At 37.0% G+C, this 26,416-nt stretch overlaps 1 protein-coding gene across 1 annotated transcript in view; it reads right to left on the bottom strand.

Moving 5' to 3' along the window:
• Window positions 1–21,420: 21,420 nt before the first annotated feature.
• The window catches only part of ADAR (adenosine deaminase RNA specific), a gene marked incomplete in the record, with an annotated part of 1,768,745 nt that continues 1,763,749 nt past the window's right edge, over window positions 21,421–26,416 (bottom strand). The window contains 1 exon segment of the mRNA XM_044079403.1: window positions 21,421–21,659. Within this exon segment, the coding sequence (XP_043935338.1) occupies window positions 21,421–21,659 (239 nt within the window).

Below are 26,416 nucleotides of genomic sequence, written 5' to 3' on the forward strand. Positions count from 1 at the left end.
ACACTTAGCTGTAGGCAAGTGACCAACCACTAGGTGGCGCCTTATCTGTAGCTTTCTGTATTTCTACTCTTACACCTACTTCCTTACCATACCTCCACAACCCTGCTTCTAAGCTTCTACTTCTCACAGACTTATTCTATCATCTTTCCCACCCCAGTCCTAGGGTACCTTTTACCACACTCTAACTCTTGACTTCCCTACTTTCCTCTCACTAGCCTCTTAACCTACTTCTACATTCTTACCTTCAGACATACTTGCTGAAATTTCCTGCTCTACACATTGTCATCCTCAATAGTCCTCTCTCTTGTCTCTACCTGCTCCGTTCGCCCTGCGGGCTCACTCCGCTCCCCTACCCTGCCCCCAATTCTCACCCACCCCCAGTAGTCCTACATTTATACCACTAGTAGACACACCCTATCCTGTCCACTCCACTCAGATACCTAACATCACAAACTCACCCAACCCTCTCTCTGTACACCACACCCACTAATTAACTAAGCTACCTCCTCCCCATCTACTTTCTCAGACAACTACCCCACACCACACCTTCAAACTACATCTCATCTCTTTGCTAACCTCCATACACATTAATATGTGTACACTACTCATCCCTCCACAACTTAAAATGCTTATCTGCTTATCACTTGTATCTTCTCTTATAACTACTTGCCTCCTAACCTCCTATGAATACCCACTGTACTCTTCTCTTTCATTTCCCTCTAAGTACACCTCTACATCTACATCACCTCTCTCCCCTACCTTCTCAAACCTTACCACACAACCCAACTACCTACTAGCCAAATACCACAGACTAGCACACTTCAAATTAAGGAAATTTAAACCCAAGAAAATATTTGACTTCTTTTATAAACTTCTTCATCCAAAATATTTCAAACTCCTCCACTTCCTGTTAGATGGAGACATTCATCCTAATCCAGGCCCACATCATAATAAAACCAAAACATACAAAATACAAGACACAACTACATCTCCATCATTTCCTCTACCCACCAATTCTCTGTCTATTGCCCATCTCAATATACAAAGTATTTGTAACAAAATTAGTCAAATCCATGCCCTTCTAGAAATCCATCAATTTGATATTTTATGTTTAACTGAAACATGGCTAAAGCCTTCAATCAAAGACAATGAAATCACCCCATCTGGTTATAACATCATTAGACTTGATCGCACTACCAAAAAGGGAGGGGGGTAGCAATCCTCTACAAAACACAACTCCAAATTAGTACTATAAATCTGACTTTTACCCTAGACAACAATGCCGAAGTAATCAGCTCCAAACTTCAAGTCAATACTACTAAAGCCATAAATATTGTCTGTGCATATCTCCCTCCAGGAAATAATATCAACACTCTTGAATATATCCTCAATTTACTCTCTACCAACCTCCCTCAAGAAACACTAGTCTTAGGTGACTTTAACATCGATTTGTATTCCTGTAACAGTACTAACCCCCCCTCCCATATAAACCTATATGGCTTTAAACAACTCATTAATAGTCCTACCAGAACTAATAAAACCAGCAATAATGAAACCACCTTAGACTGGATTCTTACTAATACTCCCCAACAAACCTACCAATCAGGCACCCTTCCAGATGATCTAAGTGACCACTCACTAACTTATATCATTAGACACAAAACAAACCCAAACTTACCTACCACTTACAAAACACTACATTCTAAAAACATTTTAACTCTGAACAGTTTCAAGCTGAACTAAGACAATGTAATTGGCCCCCACTAAAATATCTCCCACTTAATGAAGCTGTAGAATACTTCAATTCTACATTCCTATCTATCCTAGATCACCATGCCCCAAGTCGTACTATTAGAACCAAAGCTAAAGCAGCACCCTGGCTAACCAAGAATACTAAGCAAAAAATATTTCTCAGAAATAAAGCTTGGGATAAATAGTGTTCTACTAAGTACCTAACTGACCACCAAAACTTCAGAGAGCTTAGAAACAGTACAAAAAAGCCATCCTGACAGATAAAAAGAACTACTACGTTCAATTACAACAAACCTCCAAAAAAGAACCAAAAAAATTCTTGGCCAGTATTAATAATCTTTTATCCCCAGGCCAGTCAATCACACCAAACCCCCAAGACTCTAACCCAAACAATCCCACACAAATAGCTAATGACTTCAACTCCTTCTTCACCAATACCATCCAAACTCTAGCAAATCACGTATCTCCTGACACCTCTAAACTACTCTCACCTACTTTAAATACTCATCCTCCCCTTCAATTACAACCTGTATCTACCTCCTTTATCTTATCTCTACTCCAAAAACTTAAACCCACCACCCCCTCTGCAGACAAACTGCCTGCAGAATTCTTGCAGATAGGAGCCAAAGCCACTGCTTATCCAATTTCTATCCTGATAAATAGATCTATAAATGAAGGAATTTTCCCTTCTGTCTGGAAGATATCTCACATCATCCCACTACACAAAGGGGGCAACTCTAATGACTTCTCAAACTTTCGTCCCATAGCACTGCTATCACCTATAGCTAAAATTATGGAAAAATGTATCCATAAACAACTACTTAACCACCATCTCCATAACAACCTACTTGCTAACTGTCAACATGGATTTAGACCTTGCCACAGTCCCACCACTGCATTACTCTCCTTTACCAACTCCATCAACTATTTCCGCAACAAGAATAATCTATCATCTTCTATCTTCATAGACCTATCAAAAGCTTTTGACATAGTTAATCATAAACTTCTTCTGTACATACTGAAATCTCTCGCACTTGATCCCCCTTCCTTAACCTGGTTTACACCTTACCTTGAAAACCTCAGCAGGCAGTACTTTGGAAAAATTCACTATCCAATCTCCTTCCTATCTCTTTAGGTGTACCTCAAGGGTCTATCCTAGGGCCCCCTCCTATTTTCTATATTTATTAATGACCTCCAATCAGCTATCCCTAACACAACCTGCATACAATATGCAGATAATTCTACTATAATCTGCACTGCTTCCTCTCAAAATGAACTCCAGTCTCTTACCCAAAAAGCTTTCACCACTGCTGAATGCTGGTTCTCTGACCGTTGCCTACTTCTCAACCCCAAGAAAACCAAATTGTTACTGTTCTCACCTACCCGTAAATCTACCCCTCTAAACTTCTCTATTACTTCCACCAATAACACTCTGATTTCTCCTGATTCTACTACAAAACTACTAGGAATAACTATTGACAACAATCTCAATTTTTACTCTCACATCAACAACACAATAAAAGTAGTTAACAAAAAGATTGGATCTCTTTATAGAATCAAACCCTTCCTTACACCTGAAGCTCGGACCACCTTAGCCAGATCTCACCTTACCTCTACCCTTCTATATGCTTCCCCTATTTATACTAATCTCTCTAAAAATAACCTCAAGAAACTTGCTATGTCTTACCATAATATTGCTTAATTTGCTACAGGATCCCTGTTCAGAACTCACCACTGTCTGAACCTAAAACAACTAGGTTGGCTTGAACTTCCTAACAAGCTCATTTATCAACAGCTCTTAATAGCTCACAAAATTATATATCAACCATCTAAAACACCAATACTCTCTAACCTCATTACTCCATACGATAACCTGAAACACCTACGTTCTTCGAACAAACTACTGGTTGATATTTCCAAATCTAATAACTCTGCAGCTGATTGTCTTTTTTCCAACTCTGTTGGAAAAAATGTGGAACAAACTACCATCAGATATCTCATCTCTGTCCACTCTTCCTATCTTTAAAAGACAACTGGAAACGCATCTCAATAAACACTGGCTCTGTTCCTGTACCAACCCAGATTAACCTTCCTTCTTCCATCCTCTACCTTAATTCTTTCCTTCTCTTTTCGCTGTATCATTGATAGCTCCCCCTTACATAACATCTTTGTAGATATATGTTATATCATTTATACTGTATTACCATTGTAAAAAAAAAAAAAAAAACTTTTATTTTACCAATTTGTAAGACAATTTATTATTTACTCTATGTTTTTATAATATCAAATGTGTGTATTGCAAGTATCTACTCTTTCTCCTTATGAATTTTATCTTGTTATTGCTATTTCTTGCTTGTGTATTGCGTGTACTAACTCACTTTGTTTATAAATTTCATGTTATAGCTATTTCTGTTTAAACTTGTAATAACCGTTGGAGGTTTTCTCCCCGGGCCTCCACTGAAAATGGACATATATCCAGCTGGACTAGCCCGGTCAACAAATGTAAAATAAAAATAAATAAATAAAATAAATAAAATGAAACTTTTTTTCTGTAAGTTTCAAGTGTTAACTTAAAACATTGTAATAAACAGTGCTTCACTTTTTATAATCTAAACAATCAGTATCAGACAATTTAGGAACAACAGTTACAGCTTTACCATGCAGTAAGGGAGTGAGGAACTGTCCTCAGAGCCTTTGGTCAACATTATACTGTTATTTATTTATTTTTATTTTATTTTATTTTATTTTACATTTGTTAACCAGGATAGTAGCTGTTGCAAAACAAAAGCGACACTGCCTTTTATCTTTTATTGTTTGTAAGACTCTATTTGTTTCCTTGTTTAACCAGGATAGTCCACTGGACACAGGTCCATTTTCAGTGGAGTCCCGGGGAGAAAAGATCCAGAATTAAAAAATATATGTAATATGTAGTTTATAAACAAAATTACAAAGAAAAGTTATATTCAAGTACAGTTATGCATAGCTCAAGTAGTAACTTCAGACGTAATAACACGACTGGTGAAACAGAGAAGTAATACAACATTACTAAAGTCTCATAGCCTAAGAGAACATCAACATTACATCTGGAGTGGCAAATGTAAAACAACATCATAATGATTGATGAAAAGACTAAACCAGAACAAAATCTCATTTTCATTAATCGTATGTGTTTGTAGAGCCCTAGGACCTAGACTCAATAGTTGTCAATTAAAAATTGTCATGTAAGATTAGGAGTGGAGAGCATAGTAAAGGAGGGGCTAAACTACAGGAGGATCTAACCTGGCGTAGTGCAGGAGCATAGCCAGCTATTAATGAGATGGATTTTTAAATGATTTTGTAAACTAAGCAACGGAGGTGATAGTAGGTATATGACTGGGTAGAGCATTCCAGATTTTAGATACATAATTTTAGAAGAAGGAGTCACCTGCAGTATTATCAGATTTAGTTACTTTTTTGAATAGATGTTTTCATACTGTTTCAAATATATGAATAAAAACTATCAAAATTATAAGCTTCTTGTTACTGAGGAAGAAGTTTACTGACCTTTATTCCTTCTGGGGTAGGGATACTCCCTTCCCCATTAACTCCATGAGCCTGGTGAAGAGTCAGCATTTCCTTTTCATGTTGCCTCTGCCTCTCATTTTCTTCAGCTTCCAAACATGGCAGTCTCGCTGCTGATTCTAATTCCAAATGTTTGGACTCCAGTTCAAGTCTCTAACTCCAGACAGATTTTTAAGTCCTCTGAGGAAAAGTTGAACTGTCCTGTTATAAGAGCTGTACATCCCCAATGCCAGTCTGGTTGTCTTCCTGGTTGCTGGTCTTGATGCAGCTGTGATTAAGGCTGCAACCATTTCCACTTTAGTCAGGTTGGCATGCCTCAGTCCTTTGTTTTGACACATAGCCAACTGGTTCTTTGTCAGCTTATCATAATCCTCTGCTGACATCCTTGCCTGCTCTCCCTGACTAACTAAGCCAACAAAAAGTAAATAAGTTAAACTATTGTGACATGGAACTCCAAATGTCTAAAATGTGGCTGCTATGAGTACACCTTTCTTGAGTGACAACTGCTTACAGGCTACAGAAAATCAATATCCACAACACTGCTCAACAGTATGTGAGCATGTGATGGTCTCACCACTGCCAACCAATATGTGATGCCTACCACTGCCACCAATATGATATGGCCACGAATATGTGTCATGCCACACTGGGCCAGTAATCAAGGAGCCTGAATCCTCACTGCTGACACTGGAGAGGTAGGTGCACTTGGAATACAAATGGATACACTCAGTATTTCCAGATGCAGACCTCTCTGCATCAAGTACAATTTCCCTTAAAAGCGCACAGGGAACACATTCAGCCTGGGGTCTGAATTTCACTATATATTTCTCCCTCCAGGTTCCCAATAAAACTCCCTATTGGTACAGCTGCAGGGTTAGGTCCTCAGCTGAGTGTCCAAGCCAAGTCATCCAGTACCCTCTCTGTGAACCTCGTGCTTCATGTCTCTGTCCCAGGTAGCTCACACACACACACACACACACACACACACACACACACACACACACACACACACACACACACACACACACACACTGAGAGATTTGATTTTTACACACACACACACACACACACACACACACACACACACACACACACACACACACACACACACACACCTGAGAAAAGCTGGCACAGATTTACTAGCTATGCTGCCTTCTGCCAAGACTATAAAGTAGTTATCACCGCCACCAGATACTCCACACTCAGCTACTGAAAGGCCCTCACCAAATGGTGTCATTATATTGTGTAATATTAATAGTAATACAAATGGTAGTAGTTCACTAAGATGGCTAGGCCTTCTGTAGTAGCCCTCACAGTGTCACCAACTAAATGTAAACAGTCTCAAAGGTTAAATACTTTCTACAAGGACTAGTCACAATAAACATTTAAATATATTTAATAATAAATAATAAAAGAACATGAAAATACTGAATATATATTCACAGTAAACTACAGAGTTCAGATCACAGGAAATATTGAAAAGGTCATTGATAGACAGATTCAGACAAATAAAGAAAAACAATATCTAAATTAAGCTTCACTATATTCCTGAATGAAAAGAATTACTGTTCCCTAATGAAGTTATTTACTACAGCAAGGCAAGATGCTATGGGTGAGGGTCTTTCTAGTCAGGCTTCCCAAACAGAAAACTCAGTACGCTGAGATTTCTCTTCTTAATATCTAAAATATAATTTCCATGAGGGCTGGCAGAGTGTCCTCATCTGGTCACTGGATTCTAGGTTCTCACAGTATTCCTCTTTGAAGCTGAGACAGGAATTTAGCACAGACAGCCACAATACGCATCCAAATGTTTATGGGAGTGCCTGGGGCCTCCCTTCTTTTCAGTGAGCTAATGGACAATAGTCTCTGGTCATATTCAGCACTATGGGGTAACATTTAATTGGTTTAGGAGCTTATTTACATTTCTCTTATGCTTCTTAAGCTAAGCTAGCTGGTACATTTAATGCATTTGCAATAATACAAGCACATTTCTTTTCATTTAAGCAGGGTGCACTGTTAATACATTTTAATAGAAGCAAACCTCACAAGTACATTTCGGCACAAACATCTGTTCAAATCAGTTTGATATACAAATGACATACAGTTTTAATAGATTTGTAACACAAGCAACTTGTATAAATAAGTTTGATATTCAAGGGACATATCATTCTTTACAAAACTCCAGCTGGTTATACTGACACTTGCCCATATCATCACAGACCTTACATTTAAAAGATGCTTATCACGTTCGTGTAGCACCAGATTTCAAACATTTCTTTAGGTTTTCTGTGTTTCGGATCACACTTTCAGTAACCTGCATTAACCTTTAATTATCCACTGCTCCAAAATTATTCACAAAGTGTCTAGCTCCAGTGATAGTTTGCTGCAGACTTCAAGGTATTCACATTTTTCCTTATTTAGATGACTTTGCAGCATCTTTTTCAAAGTATCAGGAATCTCTCACCTCAGTGAGAGATGTTCTGCACAGATTTGGGTTTCAGGAGAGAATCAAAAAATCTTGTTTGACTCCTTCTCACAGGATTGTTTTCCTGGGATGTCTTTTAGATAACAGTTCAAAAAGCTTTTCTTCCACAGGAAAAAGTATACCTAGATCTATTTCTAAGTTTCTCCTCAAATCAAGGCCTTAAGATGGGAATTTCTCATGATAATAGGATTCATGGCATCCATGCTTCTCATGATTGCTTAAGTCAAAATCTACATGAGAAAAAAATCAGGGTTACCTAAAATCAGTATGGTCCATGCATCATCATCCCCTGACTTTCTGGAATCCAGTTTTGGGGTTTGTAAAAGGAAGCTTCTCAGGAGTTGAGACCAGTTTTATCTGAATCCAGGTCTCCCATTTTCCCTTTGAACTCCAACACAGTTTGTGACCACAGATGCCTCAGACTTTGCTTTGGGAGCAGTATTTATGGGAATAAAAGTACAGGGCCTATGGAACAAAAAAAGGCAGAGATGTTGGCAGTATTAAATGCTGTCAACCCTCTCAATCATCTGTGAGTCTCAGGATAATCTCAAGTGGTTAGGGGAGTCCAGCTTTTATGCAGACTAGCTATGGTAGCCTGGAATTTATCTTTTTAGCATAGTCTCACTCTACTGACATCGTACACCCCAGCAGAGCAAACATTTATGGTAGATGAGTTGAGCAAGACCAGGACAGACCGTCATGAGTGGAAATTGAATCATATCCAACTCTGGTGAATACCTTAGATAGATCTATTTGCCTTCATTCACCACAATCAGTTGACAAAATTCTTCTCCATGACTCCATGCAAGAAGACCCGGAAAACAAATGCATTTTCATTTTCTTAGACAGAAATGTCCCTGTATGCTTTTCCAATCTTCCCACTAATATCCAAGGTCATTTTGAAGATTCAGAAGCACTTTCCAAAGATTATTGTAGTGACTCCCTTCTGGCTCAGGCAACAGTGGTTTTATTTCTTTTGAAACAGGTCAAGGGCAATTACAAGAAGCTTCCTCACAAACTGGACTTACTCAAACAGAACAGGGGGTGTTTGATGCATACCATCTCAAAAGAAGTTCAGCTCACTGCCTGGGTAATAGTCTTAATCCCTTCTTGGTATTTCTTTACTGAGGATGAGCAGTAGGTAATAGAGATAAGAGACTTATTACTAGGAAAATATATATTTGCAAGTGGGAAAGATTTTCCAGTTGGTGCTAAGACAAGAAAGGGATCCTTTTAATGCTAATATTTCTCTAGTTCTACAATATTTGTATGAGTTATTATCCACTGTCTTTTCTTACTCCACTGTTAAGGTTCATTTGGCAGCGTTTTCAACATGTCTTCCAATGGATCCTTCTCTTTCAATGCATTCCCATGTCAAAATGTTTTTGAAAGGAGTGCTACATATTCAGACCTCTTAGGAAATGGGTGACTTCTCCTTAGGATCTTAACTTTGGTTTAGAAATATAACTGTTGCTCAGTTTGAACTAGCTTATCAGGCTGATTGGAGTTTTTTGACATGGAAAATAGTTTTACTAATTGCTCTGACTTCTGCAAGGAGAATATCTGAGTTGCAAGCTTATTTAGTTGGTTAGCCTTATCGGGTCTATATTAGATCATCGAACGCTTAAAAAAAGTGAATGCTGATTCATCGAACTTATGTAAGCGAAAGCTTACAATCTCGAACTGTCAGAACAACGATTTTTTTCCTAGGGAAAAAAATCACTGCTCCAAAACACATACACACAACACAAATACACCAAACAAACAGCAATCCACACACATACACCTAAAATCTCATACCTAATCCTACACTAAACTATACACACACCACTAACTATCCACTTACCTTAACCCAAACCCTAACCCTAAGGTCCATCACTATCGCACACTCACCTCACCCGCTCCCTAACCCTAATTCACCTAACTCGCCCAAACCCTCACGTCCACACAATCACACACATACCTAACCAGCGCCCTAACCCTAACTCACCTAACCCATCCTAACACTAACATCCACACAATCGTACACCTACCTGAACCCGACCCGTAATTTTCCACCACAGCACTGAAAATGCCAAAGCAACAGAAACGGGCAACCAAATTCTTTCCCTAGGAAAAAAAATCATGTTTCTGTTGCTTCGATATTTTAAAATTTCGTTTATCTAAGTTCGATGAATCAGCGTTCGCTTTTTTAAACGTTTGCTGATCTAATATAGACCCGCCTTATCTCATTAAGAGTTTCCTTAAGAACTAATCATTCCTTAGAAAGTGACAAATATCTTTACAGTATTTTAAAAGAAGGGGAAGTACCAACATCCTGGAAAAAGCTGTGGTGGCTGTAATACCTAAAGACTGTAAAGACCCATCAAACCCAGCTTTATGTAGACCTGTTTCAATTTTAAATCATGATTATAAAGTGTTTATTTATATAATAACTTAGCTTGTTGCCAAAGCTGATAGATATGGGTGAATAAAGATATGTGTGAAGAGACTAAACAAAAGATAATACAAAAACTGGTGAACTGTAAGCTGTTTAAGGATATGGCTAGCAAAATACAACCAATGAAATGTTTATATGGGAAGGGAAAAGTGCAAGGGTCAAGTGGGATAAACCTGATTTGAAAGGATATTTTGGAGCTACACAGTTTAGGCTCATATGCATAACAGAAGCAGAAAGCTATAATTCAAAGTGGAAAGGGATGGTGATGAATAGGGGGAATTCAAGAGGAAAAAGGAGAGAGTGGAAGTTTGGATGTAGATCCTTAAGAAAAATAATAACCATACAAAATACTATAGTCATAAAATAGCAGAAAGTATTCTAAAAACTAAACCAAAAAAAGAGTGGAGAAAGGCGATTTTGCCAATATGAAAGACTGCAATTAGGAGTACAGAGAATAGGCAGAAAGGGGCTGGAATTTACTGGAGAAAAGTGGCAATAGAACCACCCTTGAAACCCCCTATGGGGGACAATCCCCACACTCTCCCAGACTTATATATACCAACTTCAAGATCATTATACCTCTGAGCAAAAGAGTATTCTAAGAAATGGCATCTCAGACTTGGTACCTGTAAGTCTGATCTCTCTGCCATTCAGTTTGTGTATTTTGGGACTCACTGTAGCAAGTCCAAACATTATAAATGATTACCTTTGAAAATTTCCTATAGAGTACTCTGTCAGAAATATTGGGGGAGCAAATGAATGTAACTAATGAAATGTAATGCACACAGCTTCCAAGAACTACCAGCAATTTCCAAAGTCTATTTAAAATCAGAATTCATTCAGTTTAAAATTACAGTTGATATTAGTTATGTGATTTCACACCCACTTTTTTGGATCAGTCCTGTGTCGCTGAGCTGCCCTCTTCAATTCACCAACCTTTCCGACATTCTTAGAGTTGAAAAATTCTCAATTACTGAAGTTGTTCCTACCTTGACCACTTCAAAAAATGTCTCTATTTGAATAAAACATCATATTCTCACCCACAATTTCATGGGGACCAACTTCCAACCCCCCCCAACTTGTGTCCATTTTTTGAAAATCATTATCAAAGAGTACAATGAATGAATTAGGTCTTTTTCCTCCCTTAGGAATGGGATAAGCAATCTTGTTTTTGTATTATGTGACATCTCTACATAACTTGCTATTTTTCCTTTTCACAACTCCCTCACATTTCTTATATGGCAGTTGCAGTAAAAACATAGCACTAAAAAGTCTTTCTGCTTTTCCCGGTTAGGGGTCACCACAGCAGAACACCGGTCCACTAATGATTGGCAGTGGATGTTTATGGTGCTAAGTTGCCAGCCAGACACCCAACCTTCAAAGAAGGTACACCATTCATGCACGCACCTATCTGCATGTCTTTAAACATCACTTGACTGTGGGAAGGACATGCAGACTCCACACAGAAGGTGCTCCAGCCAAGAATCGAACCTCTTGTTGTGAGGTGACAATGCTAACCGCTGCACCACCGCATTAAAAAAAACATAGCACTAAATTGTCTAAAATGCAAATCTGCCTGGATATAAGAATTCAGCTGCCCCAGTTCCTCCAACAAACTAGCCATATATTTTGAATTCCAATTAATTATGAGTTCTGTTAGTTCAAACTTTTGTCTATCAAACTTGTTAATAAATCATTTAGCATAACATTGTTGGTGTCCAATCCATTTGGAAGCTTGTAAATTCTAAGTTCTTGTGAGACAATCCTCCACACCAAACATTCCCTCAACTACTCTATGTCCATTTGTAAGCTTCTAATTTTAAATATTTTTTCCTTCAAAAGCCCATTCCTAAGGGAGGAAAAAGATCTAATTCATTTACTGTACCCTTTAATAATGATTTTCAAACAATGGACATAGGTAGGGGAATTTTTGGAGGTTGGTCTCCATGACATTGTGGTTGAGAATATGGAGTTTGATTTGAACATACAATTTTTGGAGTAATCAAGGTAGGAGCAACTTCAATAATTATAAGGATTTTACGATTTTAAGGAGGTCAGAAAAGTTGGCAAATCGGAGGGGCTGCTCAATGACATAGGATTGATCTAAAAAGTGGGTGCAAAATTACACAACTAATATTAACTGTAATTTTATATGGAATGGATTCTAGTTTTAAATAAACGTTTGATGCTGTTGGTAGTTCTTGGAAGCTGGGTGCATTACAGCTCATTCACTCCTTGCACTTCATTTTGTGGTTACAAATTATTGTTTTGGTCTGAGATACAGGATACGAACTGCCAACACATATTAATGCCTTCTTAAGTTTTCTTCTGGTGGCTGCCACAAAGCAATTATTAGAAAATTGTAAACCAATTGTATTTGAAGTATTGAGTGTTGTAACAGAGATAAAAGAACTGGAAGAGGGCTTCTTAGAAAGGGCAGTTGAAAATTACATAGAAAAAATAAAAAGTGTGGGAACAATATGTATGAAATAATGTTTTGAAGGAGGAGTGATGATTAAGGAAAGGCAGGAATTGAGCAATTTATGTAATGTTGGATTGATGATTATGCAAAAGAATATGTCATATATAATGCTTGTAGCTGGGAGCATGTTAATGTGGTTTCTTTTCTTTTATATAAATGTATGTTTGCCTATTTCTTAAGTGATAATTCAATAAAGGTGTTAAAATCTATCTCTTTTGTGCCTAAAGTTGTCTCTGAGTTTATTTTGAGCCAAGTTATCCATCTCCCTGTCTTCTTTTCACAGTCTAAAAACAAGAGGAAAATGATTCTTCATACAGCAGATTTTCATAGACAACTCAGATTATTATATTGAGAGAACTAAACTTTCAGAAACTCTGATCAATTGCTCATTTCTTATGAATATGAGAAAAATACGTATGTATCAAAGCAGACTGTCTCCATAGTGTTTGTTCCATGCTACTCCATTTTGTTATATCCACCAGAATAAGGTAATTCCAGGCAGTGTCGAGGCTTACTCTATCAGGGTCTTGTCTTCATCTGTGGCTTTTTGGAAAAGGTTGGATTCTGAAAGTATTCCAGAAACAGCAACCTGGTACTCTGTACACAACTTTACAAAGGACTAAAATCTATATTCTTTTTCTAGGTCTAGGGCAGGCTTGTTTGGTCCACATAACCTACCTTCCTCCTCACAGTCAGTATAAACTATGGTAGTCTACCCATACAGTTAAAGCTAATACTTGAACATCTACCAATATAGTAAATTTGCATACACAATTATATTTTCCCCCTTATTGTTGGGTAGGGTGATGGAATACAGTTTATATTTCAAATTGTAGTTCTTGCTTGGTTTAAAATATATATATTTTTTCATACTTTATGTAGTTATGCTACTACTACACATATGCACAATGCACATTTGCTTGCCAAAAACATACTGCTCCTTGCAGAGTTTTTAGCCTCAAAGAACTGAAGAAAATGCGTAAAAATGTTCAATGTAGGAGAAACTTGTACCTGCTGTGAGTATCTTCATTTTGAAAAGACCAGTGTTCTCCTTCACGGGGAAGAAAACAACCACAGAAGAAATATCTGGACCACTTCCACCTCAGCTAAGTAAACTCAAAATGTTATGATTTACTGCTACTATGAGGTCTCCTCAAAATCATACTATTTAAGGTGATTCACACAATTGCGCCTACTTCAGTTATTATATACTTATTTAGTCTGAATGAGAAATGTATCTTTTTTTTCTGGTGATAAGGAATGATGTAATTATCACATGATTTTACAAAAAAAGTACTTAATTATTAGCCAGTAAATGCTACCGGTATATTCAGCAATTGTTTAAAGGTGGTATTCTATAAGTTCTAACACGAAATTCTAAACATATTCAGTTGGCAACTAGGAAAAATATTTTATTATCCTATTTAGGACAGATTTTTAGTCATTGCAAAATCTAATGAATGCATTTCTTCATGGAGTACAAGAGTGAGATTAAAATTCACTATTGATAATAGTGTTCCCATATATTTTGTCTTTATTTCATCCGTCTTCCTTGTCAACTTAGATGACCAAAAGTTTAAGTGGGTATTGAAGTTAAGGGCTTGAAACCATTAATAACTATTCTTGATAAGTAATGTAAGTTATTCCCTCTTTTTATTTTCTTCAAGCCTTTTGGGTTTCTAATACTATGACAGGAATGGATTCCATTCCTAAGTCAAAGTATGGTTAAAGTTAATGAAATTACTATTGTTTCAATCTTTGATGTTAGCTAGAAGTGCTCTTTGCAGCATCCGTAATGTGCTTAGTAATGACTCCTTCTGCAATTCATATGGAGTTACATGTATCAGTAACGTAAACAATAGCTTGTAGGTTCACTCTTAAGTAAGAGTATTGTTTTTCCTGTTGTTAACCAGGCTGGTGTCTGTTTGGGGTGCGCATATAAATAGTTCTTAATCATGGATAAATCTTCATGTAAAGATGTTAATACTTTAAGACATAAGTCAAGTAATGCGTCTGGGCCTGTTTTTTTTCAGTTAGGAGCTTTTCTTAACTTTGTTTCCATCTCTCTTTTGCCATTACTTCATCCCATTTTATATCTTGTACATTTGAACTTCTTATTCGTTCTTTTACTTTTTCTATCCATTTAGCATCTTTGCTATGTTCCAAGGGATCTTCTTAGATATTTCTACAAAATGTATGTCTTTCTTCTTTTTTTGGTAGTGTTTCAGTTCCTATTACCTTGTTTCCCAATTCTCTATAAAACTTTTTTCATCATCAATAAATCAATTGTTGTGTACTTTTCCTTTATATTTATCTGCATATCTTTTAAGTTTTTCTGCCTGTGTTGATATTTGTAGTTTATTATTTGTAATAGTGCACGATAGATCCTGATCTGTTCTGATAATACACATTACTTTTATTATGTCTACCTTTCTGATTATTTTTGTTGAACTATTCCTTCTTCTATACTCTTCTAACAGTGACACTTTGTGTCTTAATTGCTTTATAGTTTTCTCTATGTGATACTTCCACAATGGCATTTGATTTCTCCTCTTACTTTCTCTTACTACAATGTGTTGTTGTGGTAAGAGTTTATCTGTTATCAATTTAGCTGCACAGTAATATATCATATTTACACTATTATAGCACATGAATCTCTATAGACAGTCCTAATGATTGTGTTAATTTGTTTTATCAAACTTCTAACTTTTGGGGATTTATTGTCTTTACTATTTCCTTTATTGATCTTAAAATGTCTGTCCATCTTTATTAAATCAAGCAACTCTTCTCTTAGATCATTCTTTTCTAAACTGAGGGCACAGTCTGTTCTCCATTTTCCTACATTACAACTAAGGCTATGAGTCTCGAGGACTTATCTGTGAGATTTTACTCTACATACATAAGTAAATATTCTTCTCAGATTGTATAAAAGTATTAAGCCCTTCTTAGGATTTCAACTTACACTTTTGTACTTATACTAGTATACATTAGAACCCAAGAATCTTAAGTTACAATCTGTTCACAGATAGTTTGCTAGATGCCCTTACATGCTGAATTGACATATATCTGCAAGCTACATTATGTTAATTTACATAATTTTTTTTCTTCTAGTGTATGAAAAGTTTTGGCACGTCTGCAGTGTTTATTATGACCTCAGTAATTAAAGAGGAAAACTATTTCTGTACTAGAAATAAAAGAAAAACAAGTTCAAGCATGCTGTTTGCCATAACAATACTGTGAATATGGACAGATTTATAATAATAACACTTTAAAGAATGACAGATTTTAAAAATCACTCCATACCCAGACTTTGGAGCAATCTTACTTTTACTATTATGATATCTATATACTTTGATAACTTTAAACTACTATGGGTATTAACTTATGAATTCAACATTATATAGTTTCAGTGAGTTCCCTTTCATTTAATCTTGTTCTAGTGAAAATCGACTGTTGAGATCCCATTTTTAACAAATTTTTGTCAGTTTATAGTTTGTCAAAATATGTTTCTGGGATTAGTTTTCATTATCAGTGGTATGATATATTTTCATAGGTTTTATTTGTTATGGACAAAGGTATGCTTAGATATATGTTTTTTACTATTATGTTTAAGTTTAATTATTTTATTGTAATGGAATGCTATAAGTATGGAGTGGAAACTTTTTTATGCATAAGGTAGCTGTCCTTTCTGCATGCCTGTATACCCTTGGGTTAGTCTATATATGTAATTTATTTATTTTATTTTATTTTACATTTGTTGACCGGGATAGTCTGACTGGATGCATATCCATTTTCAGCGGAGGCCCAGGGAAAAAAGCTCCAAGGGTAAGCAGATACAGCATTACATAATACCAGCATTACATATTACAAACAGACTATTTACAGAGATTACATAAGTAGGCAAGTTAAACAAGTTCACAGGTTACAGTTAATCCTGAGCACAAGTCAGAATTAAATTAAATTGCACAGTAAACTGGTTAACAGATATTTACACATTCTAGAGAGAGTTAGCCAGGCTTGATACATTGACATAGCCAGTTAAGTGACAAATGTTGTTTGAGTCTAGTTTTAAATTGACCTAAGGTGGAAAGTAAGGTAATATCAGCTGGAAGTGAGTTCCAGGATCTACTTACAGAGTTTGCAAAGAGAGAATCACCGGCTGTGTTATTAATTTTGCTAGTCTGAATTAGTAGTTTGTTAGAGGATCAAAGCGGTCTAGGATTGTTATAGGGGGGTGATAATATTTTTAAGTGCAGGAGTATTGTCCGGATTATAGAGGATTTTATAGGCCATAATCAGTTGGTTATACTGGATTAGGCTGGGTAGTTCAAGCCAACCAAGCTGATTTAGATTGATGTAATGATGTGTCCTAAAAGGCAGCCCAGTGGCAAACCTGGCAATGTGGTTGTAGCAAATTGAGAGTTTGTTAAGGACAGTCTTGTTTAAATTCGAGAGTAGAGGAGATGCATACAGAAGGGTTGAAAGAAGGTGAGAGCAAGCTATGGTAATTTTAGCTGGAGGGGTTAGGAAGGCTTTTATTCTTAAAGTGACCCTAGTTTTTTATTGATGGTTTTGATAGTTTGGTTAACATGTAGGTCAAATTTTAGATTATTGTCTATGATGACACCTAATAGTTTTGTAGATGGGTCAGGGGAGATTATTATGCCATCATTTGATTTTATGGTAAAGGTGAAAGCGGTAGACCTACGTGTTGGTGAAAATAACAGCATTTTATTTTTTTTGGGATTTAGGATCAGACGATGTTCAGAAAGCCAGTTTTCTATTGTATTAAAGGTGGTCTGGGTAGCTGACCATAACTCTACTGGAGATGTGGCTGAGCAAATCAGAGTAGAGTCATCAGCATATTGGATACAGCTGACTTTTGAGATGACAGTATAAAGGTCATTAATGAAGATGGAGAACAGCAAGGGCCCTAGTATAGAGCCTTGTGGTACTCTGAGGGTGTTAGGTAGAAGGTTAGAGAGCTTGTTCTGCCAGAGGACAGCCTGCTGTCGACCATTCAGGTAGGATTGAAACCATTAATTACAACCGTAATAATTACATTTCTTTACATTGCTGATTAACTTTCATCAACAGAAAATCCATCAAGTCTTGGGTTATTGAGGTAAATTCAACATAGATTTTTTGAAGAATAGTAACCACATTGGTGTAGATCACAATTTTCATTTTGGCCAACTTACAATGTTTGAATTGATATTGTGTGTTTTGTGGGGTTGGGGATATTTCCCAATGAAGTATGCATTTATACATTTCTTTGTATGTTGGGGGGGGGGGGCTGTATTTTGTGCAGATTCCAGGCTATGTTCATTATTGGGTGGAAGTGTTTTGGGTTACATTAACAATAGATTTACCAAGCAGTCATACACTGGTTTTTAAGACATTAAGACTTAATTAACTTTTGATTCCATTTCCTACCACTATTGTCCTGTGTACATAAAACTGGTATTTTATGTATGCTTAAAAAAGTGTTATGTGCCAGTAAACAGGGTATTATGAAACTAGGTATTTGGTGCTGCTGTCATACAAATCTAGAATTTAAAACTGGAATCGGATCTTTTGAATTTTTTTACTTAGGTACTGTGGTGTTCACACAAAAATACATGCTGGTTTATTAGTAGTTTTAAATTGCAGACAAACATACCTTTTATGTTTGTCTTTTGATGCTGAAATGGATAAAAAAAACTCAGTACAATTATTCAGTTAATAACTAAATATTTACTGGTGTCTGCATGAATGATTTGGCTAGAAAGGTGATTGGTATGACATCTGGACAGAGGAAGGACGACAAGAAGACATGGTGGTGGAATGAGGAAGTACAGGAGAGTATACAGAGAAAGAGGTTGGCAAAGAAGTGGGATTGTCAGAGAGATGAAGAAAGTAGACAGGAGTATAAGGAGATGAGGTGCATGGTAAAGAAAGAGGTGGCGAAGGCTAAGGATAAGGCATATGAAGAGTTGTATGAAAGGTTTGACACTAAGGAGGGAGAAAAGGACCTGTACCTATTGGCTAGACAGAGGGACCGAGCTAGGAAAGATGTGCAGCAGGTAAAGGTGATAGAGGATAATGAGGGAAACATACTTACAAGCGAGGAGAGTGCATTGAGCAGATGGAAGGAGTACTTTGAGGGGTTGAAGAATGAAGAGAATGAGAGGGAGAATAGGTTGGATGATGTGGGGATAGTGAATCATGAAGTGCAATGGATTAGCAAGGAGAAAGTAAGGATAGCTATGAAGAGGATGAAGAATGGAAAGGCTGTTGGCCCAGATGACATACCTGCGGAAGCATGGAGGTGTTTAGGTGAAATGGCAGTGGAGTTTTTAACCAGATTGTTTAATGAAATTTTGGAAAGTGAGAGGATGCCTGAGGAATGGAGAAAAAGTGTTTTGGTACCGATTTTTAAGAATAAGGGTGATGTGCAGAGCTGTAGTAACTAGAGAGGGATTAAATTGATCAGTCACTGCATGAGGTTATGGGAAAGGGTAGTGGAAGCTAGGTTAAGAAGGGAGGTTATGATTAGTGATCAGCAGTATGGTTTCATGCCAGGAAAGAGCACTACAGATGCAATGTTTGCTTTGAGAGTGTTGATGGAGAAGTACAGAGAAGGTCAGAAGGAGTTGCATTGTGTTTTTCTAGACTTAGAGAAAGCATATGGCAGGGTGCCTAGAGAGGAGTTATGGTATTGTATGAGGAAGTTGGGAGTGTCAAGAGAAGTATGTAAGAGTGGTACAGAATATGTACGAGGGTAGTGTGACAGTGGTGAGGTCTGTGGTGGTAGTAATGGATTTGTTTAAGGTGGAGGTGGGATTACATCAAGGATCAGCTCTGAGTGCTTTCTTATTTACAATGGTGATGGACAAGTTGACAGATGAGATCAGACAGGAGTCCCCGTGGAATATGACGTTTGCAGATGACATTGTGATCTGTAGTGAGAGTAGGGAACAGGTGGAGGAGACCATGGAGAGATGGAGATATGCTGTACAGAGAAGAGGAATGAAGGTCAGCAGGACTAAGACAGAATATATGTGTGTGTGAATGAGAGGGAGGATAGAGGAATGGTGGGGATGCAAGGAGTAGAGGTGGCAAAGGTGGACGAGTTTAAATACTTGAGATCAATAGTTCAGAGTAATGGTGAGTGTGGAAGAGAGGTGAAGAAGAGAGTACAGGCAGGATGGAGTGGGTGGAAAAGAGTGTCAGGAGTGATTTGTGACAGATGAGTGCCAGTAAGAGTGAAAGGGAAGGTCTACAAGAGGCTAGTGAGAACAGCTATGTAATATGGGTTAGATACAGTGGCATTGACAAAAAGGCAGGAGTTAGAGCTGGATATGGCAGAGTTCAAGATGTTGAGATTTGCACTGGGTGTGACAAGGTTGGACAGGATTAGGAATAAGTATATTAGAGGGTCAGCCCAGGTTGGAAGGTTTGGAGACAAAGCCAGAGAGGCATGATTACGTTGGTTTGGACATGTGCTGAGGAGGGATGCTGAGTATATTGGGAAAAAGATGCTCAGGATGAAGCTACCAGGTAACAGGAAAAGAGGAAGGTCTAAGATAAGGTTTATGGATGTGGTGAGAGAGGACATGCAGGTGGTTGGTGTGACAGAGCAAGATGCAGAGGACAGGATGAAATGGAAAAAGATGATCCGCTGTGGCGACCCCTAACAGGAACAGCCAAAAGAAGATGATGATGATTCAGTTAACTAAATAAAACATCAGTTTCTTCTGTACTAAATTGCATGCAGTGTCACTCGATCCATAATTTATATGTTGCAACTGCACATTTGCTGGTATTCATGTGTTGTTTTTATAAAATATTCTTAAGTACTTGCTGTTCACTTTTATTTATAATTACTCTTTACTCAGATGGTAAACATGATTAAAAAGTATGAAAAACCAAGTTTGTCCACTTCTGATTGTTTCATTGCATATAGGCTTTATTTCACTAAAATCTTATTCTTCCAGTTTTCAAAATGTTTTGAGACACTAAGATCTAACTGCTTATGTTTTTCACATGGATCACTGCTACAGTAGCCTAAGCTATGTGAGGTTATATCTTGCCAAGGATAAAACAACCTGCCAGCTTTCAAAGCTTCAGAGCACCTTCTGTTCATCCAAACTATTAATCATCTTGAGATGAACTGGCTTCAGAACTTTTCTGCTGCTGAAGGGAATGCTCCTCTGTGGGATTTTGAGGATCAACAGTCAGCTAATACTGTTCCATTGCCAGGCAGATAAATTCCCTTTGGCGGGAAAAATCTTCCACTTTACTTTTTTATGACAGAAAGTATACTGTTTCTGTAAATAATAATTTTAAAATTTTAAAGCTGGGAAAAAGTGTTTTTTGTGCTTGTCGCATGACTTTTAATTACTTTTAAATGGCAGTGTCACTTTTTGACTTTTGTAGTAAGAGTGGAGGCCAAAGTAAGTGGCTAAAGTGTTTTTTACTGTATTTTAAGGGGAAAAGTTACATTTTTACTATTTATCTGTTTTGCCGACTACTACTCCAGGCTTCCCTAGGAAACAGTCATCATATTTGGTTGGACCATGGAATAATGTTCCAGTTCCTTAGTGCTTTTTTTTCATGAGACAAAAATAAAAACACTACTATGTAGTCTTTGCCACCACACCAGGCTGCTAAATTGCAATAGCCACAGATGGGTGACTTTGCTATGGCCAAAACTGGTTAATTGGACCAGAAATCATTTTCCCTGGCTTGCTCTGGTGTTGTCACTACAGCTGCTTTGGACTGGGGGTTAGATATATCCTTTGCAGCTGTTGGAGCTCCCATGTCAGGTAAAGGGGAGTCACTGTTGATGGTTATGGCAGAAAGGACAGAGAATGCCATTCTACCTAGCCAGAAAGGTTTGCCAGTCTCTAGGGAGGTTTTCTCAGGCAAAAGTGGGTCTGTCTCTTCAGCAATTCCTGTCAAAAAAAAGAAGCAAAAAATTAGACATATGTCTTCTATTGTCTCAGTCTCTCTGGACAGGAGTGATTTATTGGGCTAAGCTTAGGGTTTGTTTCAGGCCCCTGACCATTCCTGTATGGCTGTTTCTGGTAAAAGATAAGGAGATTCTTCATTTTCTGAAGAGATTCTATAGATTAAACCTGTTGTATGGTCTTGGAGTTGATATAGATATAGTTATGGGGATGCAGAGAGAGAGGCTTGCTCAACTTACCACACTGTAGTGAAATCTATCTATCTACTGATCTACCTATCGGCAATCCTGAAATCAATGAAACTTTGATGTTGATAATGTTGAAACATTACCATAGACAAACAAATATCTCCACCCTTCTGCACATGTTATGAGGTTATTCCACAGTCCTTGCAAGTTTTAAAGCAATGATTTTGGCAGGAGGGAAGTCCCTTGCATCTCAACACCCACGCTAATTATTTATTACAAATCTCAGATTCCACAATCCCCAGGGAAAGGGCATATCTCATGCAACTGTTGACCATCTGTTTTTATCGACCAAAGTCAGAGGGCAGTTTAAACTTCAATCAACTGGCATGTAACCCATATATATCATGCTCATATATATGAGTTTATATCAGATTATTGAATGTTCATAAAGTTGAAAGTCGAATATCAAATGGTCAAGACCACATCATCGACTTTCTGAAAACTCAAAGTGATTTTACTGAGATTGCAGTACAGTGGGGGTTAGAGAATTTGCCCTTTTCTTCAATGTAGTGCAACCTTGGGGTTAATACAGTCCAACAAATATTTATTAAGCGCTTTTCGTTTAGTCAGAATACCCAAACTTCTTCAGATAAAAAAGACTAAAATCAGTACATTTAAAAAGGCTTACATCATACCTCATGTATTTTAATCCAGCCCAATAAAAAAGCAAATTGACATTCTACTCCCTCCCCTTTGCTTAATGCACACTGAAGTGCTTATAATTGTCTTAGTTACATAAAACATTAACCATTAGTAGTAAATACATATCACTAAATACATTCTAGAAATAAGGAATATATGTATAAAAATATATAAAAATATATATAATAAATATATATTTAAGTTTTTATTATCTAGCAAGGCTTCTGAGTTTTAATAAACATATAATTAAATATGCATAATTTATACCTGGATAACAACAGGCATTCAAGTGTATTTGCCAATACAATTCAAGTTTATCTAACTTCAGTGAATGAGGGCCACCTCTACTGTCCAGGATAATTTGATTGATAACACAGAACTTACAAAAAGATGTTCTTTCTCTACAGAAACATGTTTTGCAAGTGCGTTCTCCATCTTACCCTTATTAATGCAGTAAATATGTTCATATACTCGTTCTTTGAACTTCCGCTCCATCTTACCTGTATAGTAGACAGGGCAGCATTGGCATTTTGCTAAATAGGCTACCATTTTTGAGTTACAATTATTTCTTTATTTTCTTTATTTTATTTTATTTTACATTTATTGACCGGGCTAGTCCAACTGAATGCATGTCCATTTTCAGTAGAGGCCCAGGGAGATAAGCTCTATTAAGCTAATAAAATTGAATAGAATAATAGTGATTAACAGGGAGGGTGGCCTAATGGTTAAGGTGTTTGCCTTACAAACACAAGGTACAGGGTTTGAATCTCACAAGGATAATTAATTGGCTTTAAAAATGGATGCAGGCAGCTTAGTAGTTAATTAATCTATGAATATGAACCCACCAATCTATGATGAATCTATGAAAAAACATCAAAGTACTTGACAACAAAGGACTAGAAAACAATTCACTACTACTAGAAACATGTTCACACAGTAGAGAGTTTGATATTCATCACGTAGAAGGCTAGCAAGTAATATCATATTCTAAGAGATAACTAAGAAAAAATCAAGTTAAAACAGATTTTAAGGTAGTTTCCAAATTCTACACACAAAGTGAAAAAAAGTTGCTAATAAATACATAGTGGACATGTGCTTACAGTAGAATGATTGTTATGCAGTTAACACTCAGAGGTAGTTTCCCAGAAAGACTTGGCTAGAAACAGAATTAAGGAAGCTGGAATTATATCTGTTATTTGTTTTATATGTAACCCTTTTAATGCTAAATGCTCTACCTAAATCCATAAACTTGCAATAAGCACACATTTCACACTTGAACATTTCTGGATGTCTAGTGGGGCAAACCGTTCTATTATCTAACAAGCTTTTTATATTAAATTCCCTTCTAAAAATTAGGTTAGGGCATTCACTCACTTTAGTTGTAATAGAAGTATCATTCATTACTAAATTCCAGTTCTTATATATAATACTACTAAGTATAGGTGCATCCAAGTTGAATGTCGTAATAAAACTAAGCTTGAAATTGATATCATTAGAGATACACTGTGTAGCACTAATATTCGTCTGTATAGTTCTAACATTGGGGGTCTATAATTCTTCTCGTCTGAGGATAGGTTTACATACCCCAATGTGTCTCTTATTTTGGACTTCTTCAACCAAATTCAATATTAATGCATTAGGGTAGCCACTTCTAAGGAACATCCCCTTTAGATTATTGTACTCACAAATAAAATCTTCATCATCAGTTACCATTCTAGCTGCCCTAACAAGTTGTCCCTTGACTACTGAATATTTTTGATGAAACAGGTGGCAGCTAGAATATGTAGAAATGCATTTGAGTAAGTGCTCTACCTAAAGATTGTTGCTGTATATCTACTTACAGTCTTATCCTTCTTAAGTTCAATATCCAAATAGAGCATCACTTCCTGACTAAAGCTGAAAGTGAATTGTAAGAAACTAGTAGTAGTGTTTAAATAATTCACTAGTTCAGAAGCTACTTCGTAATCCCCTTTTAAAATTATAAATATATCAGCAGGATATCTAGTGTAAAAATAGATACATTCTTGCACTTGTCTATTCTTGAACAAAAACTCTAGCTCCCAATATGCCATAACTAGATTAGCAAAACTTGTGCCACAAGGGAACCTCATCACCACACCAGTTTTTTGAAGGTAATACTCATTGTCAAACATGATATAATTATTTATAAGGATAATATCCAAATGTTCTTTGACTAAGGATGTTTCTGAAAGTGGTGCTCCTCTAGACTTTAGCATCAAGGTTACCCATTCGATTCCTTCTAGATGGGGAATTGATGTATGACAGTCAAAACATTATAATCAACATTAAACTCTAAGTCATACATAGAGACTGATGATCAGTTTGTACACCCATACACAGGACAGGTTTTTGACATCAGATTACATGCTGACTGTAGCAGTCAGAATGTTGTGTACTGTGCATCCTGTGTACTCTGTAGAAGTTTCTATGTTGGAAAAAACAATCACTCTTTGGGGGACTGAATAAAAGAGCATATTTATAGTGTCACCAAGAGTGATGATAGGAATGCATTGTCTAAGCATGTTAAATCAGCAGGGGGTGATCACTGGTTTAAGTTTTTGGTGTTGGGAGTATAAATACTGAGACTGAGAGGAGGTGATAAAAGAACAAAAACAGAATGTGTGGAGATTAAATGAATGCATCTACTTAGGGCAAATGAAGGCAAGGGGTTAAATGATGTCATCCCCATTAAGCCAATTTTGAGATCACGTGATCTCAGACATTAAGGTATATAAGTGCACTATAATGTGATGTTTTTAATGGATCCGATGAAGTACCCATGTGTATGAAAGCGCTTATCCTGGTTATATTTTTGTATTTTTATAGTTTTTACGAGTTTTATTAAATTTGTTTGCTCACTTACCTCTCTGCCTAGCCAGCTTTTTTCTTTTTTAATAATTTATTTATTTGAACGAATGACACACAGATGTTCATAGACATGTTGTGACAGCTTTCTAGATGTTTTCCAACATAAAAACTGTCACAGCTATTGCACCTGGAAACTTTTTTGTGGTCCCTCCTTTCTGTCATTATTGCTGACCCAGCACCCATGCCCCATCAACAATGGGTCTACTAGTTATACCAGCAAACTGTCCCCCCAGACTCAGTCTGGTATTGCTGGTGGTAGGCACAGATCCTTAGACAATGGGGGCTTGGCACATCTGAGCATCCATTAGGGGGTGTCTGTATGACCTACTAATTCCCCCCCTCACTTATGGCAATGTGGTTTGGTCTAGACCTGCAGCAGCTCATCCAGGTCCACTTTCCACCCTGCTAACCATGTCTTCTCTAGCAATGCCATGGCCTCCACCAGGATTGTTGTCAAGAGATGCCCACATAGCACCCCCACAGGATGGGTACTCCTAACCCCCCCTCCATGCTGCTGCATCAGTCATCTGAGCTACTAATTGAACCTGGATTACCTGGGTTGTAGTTAGGGCTTTATCCCTCTATGCTACTAGAGTGGCATTGCACCTGGAAACATGATGGAGTGTTATTTAAATGTTATATTGTTTAATGGATGCTTCCTCTAACAAAGTCTCAGTTTACAAGACAGTAAAATACTCAACTTGGATTAAAGAATCTCAGTTTTTATAGAATGTTTTTGTTTTAGTTTTCTTGGATTTTGCCAACTATTCAAGCACATTTGTTTATTTTTTTCAGTTAATATCAGTATATGACACACCCAAGTGCTCTGAAATTCAGAGTTGCTTCCATCATTTTTCCAGTTGTGGGCAGAATGCAACACTTGCTGTAACATGCTGTTTACTAGTATATGCTACAACCTGGGGACCCTATCCAAGATTGTACTGAGTTGACCCTTCCCACATT

This window comes from Protopterus annectens, chromosome 8.part0 (genome assembly GCF_019279795.1).
Source record: "Protopterus annectens isolate FY-2018-M chromosome 8.part0, PAN1.0, whole genome shotgun sequence".
Taxonomy (NCBI): Eukaryota; Metazoa; Chordata; order Ceratodontiformes; family Protopteridae; genus Protopterus; species Protopterus annectens.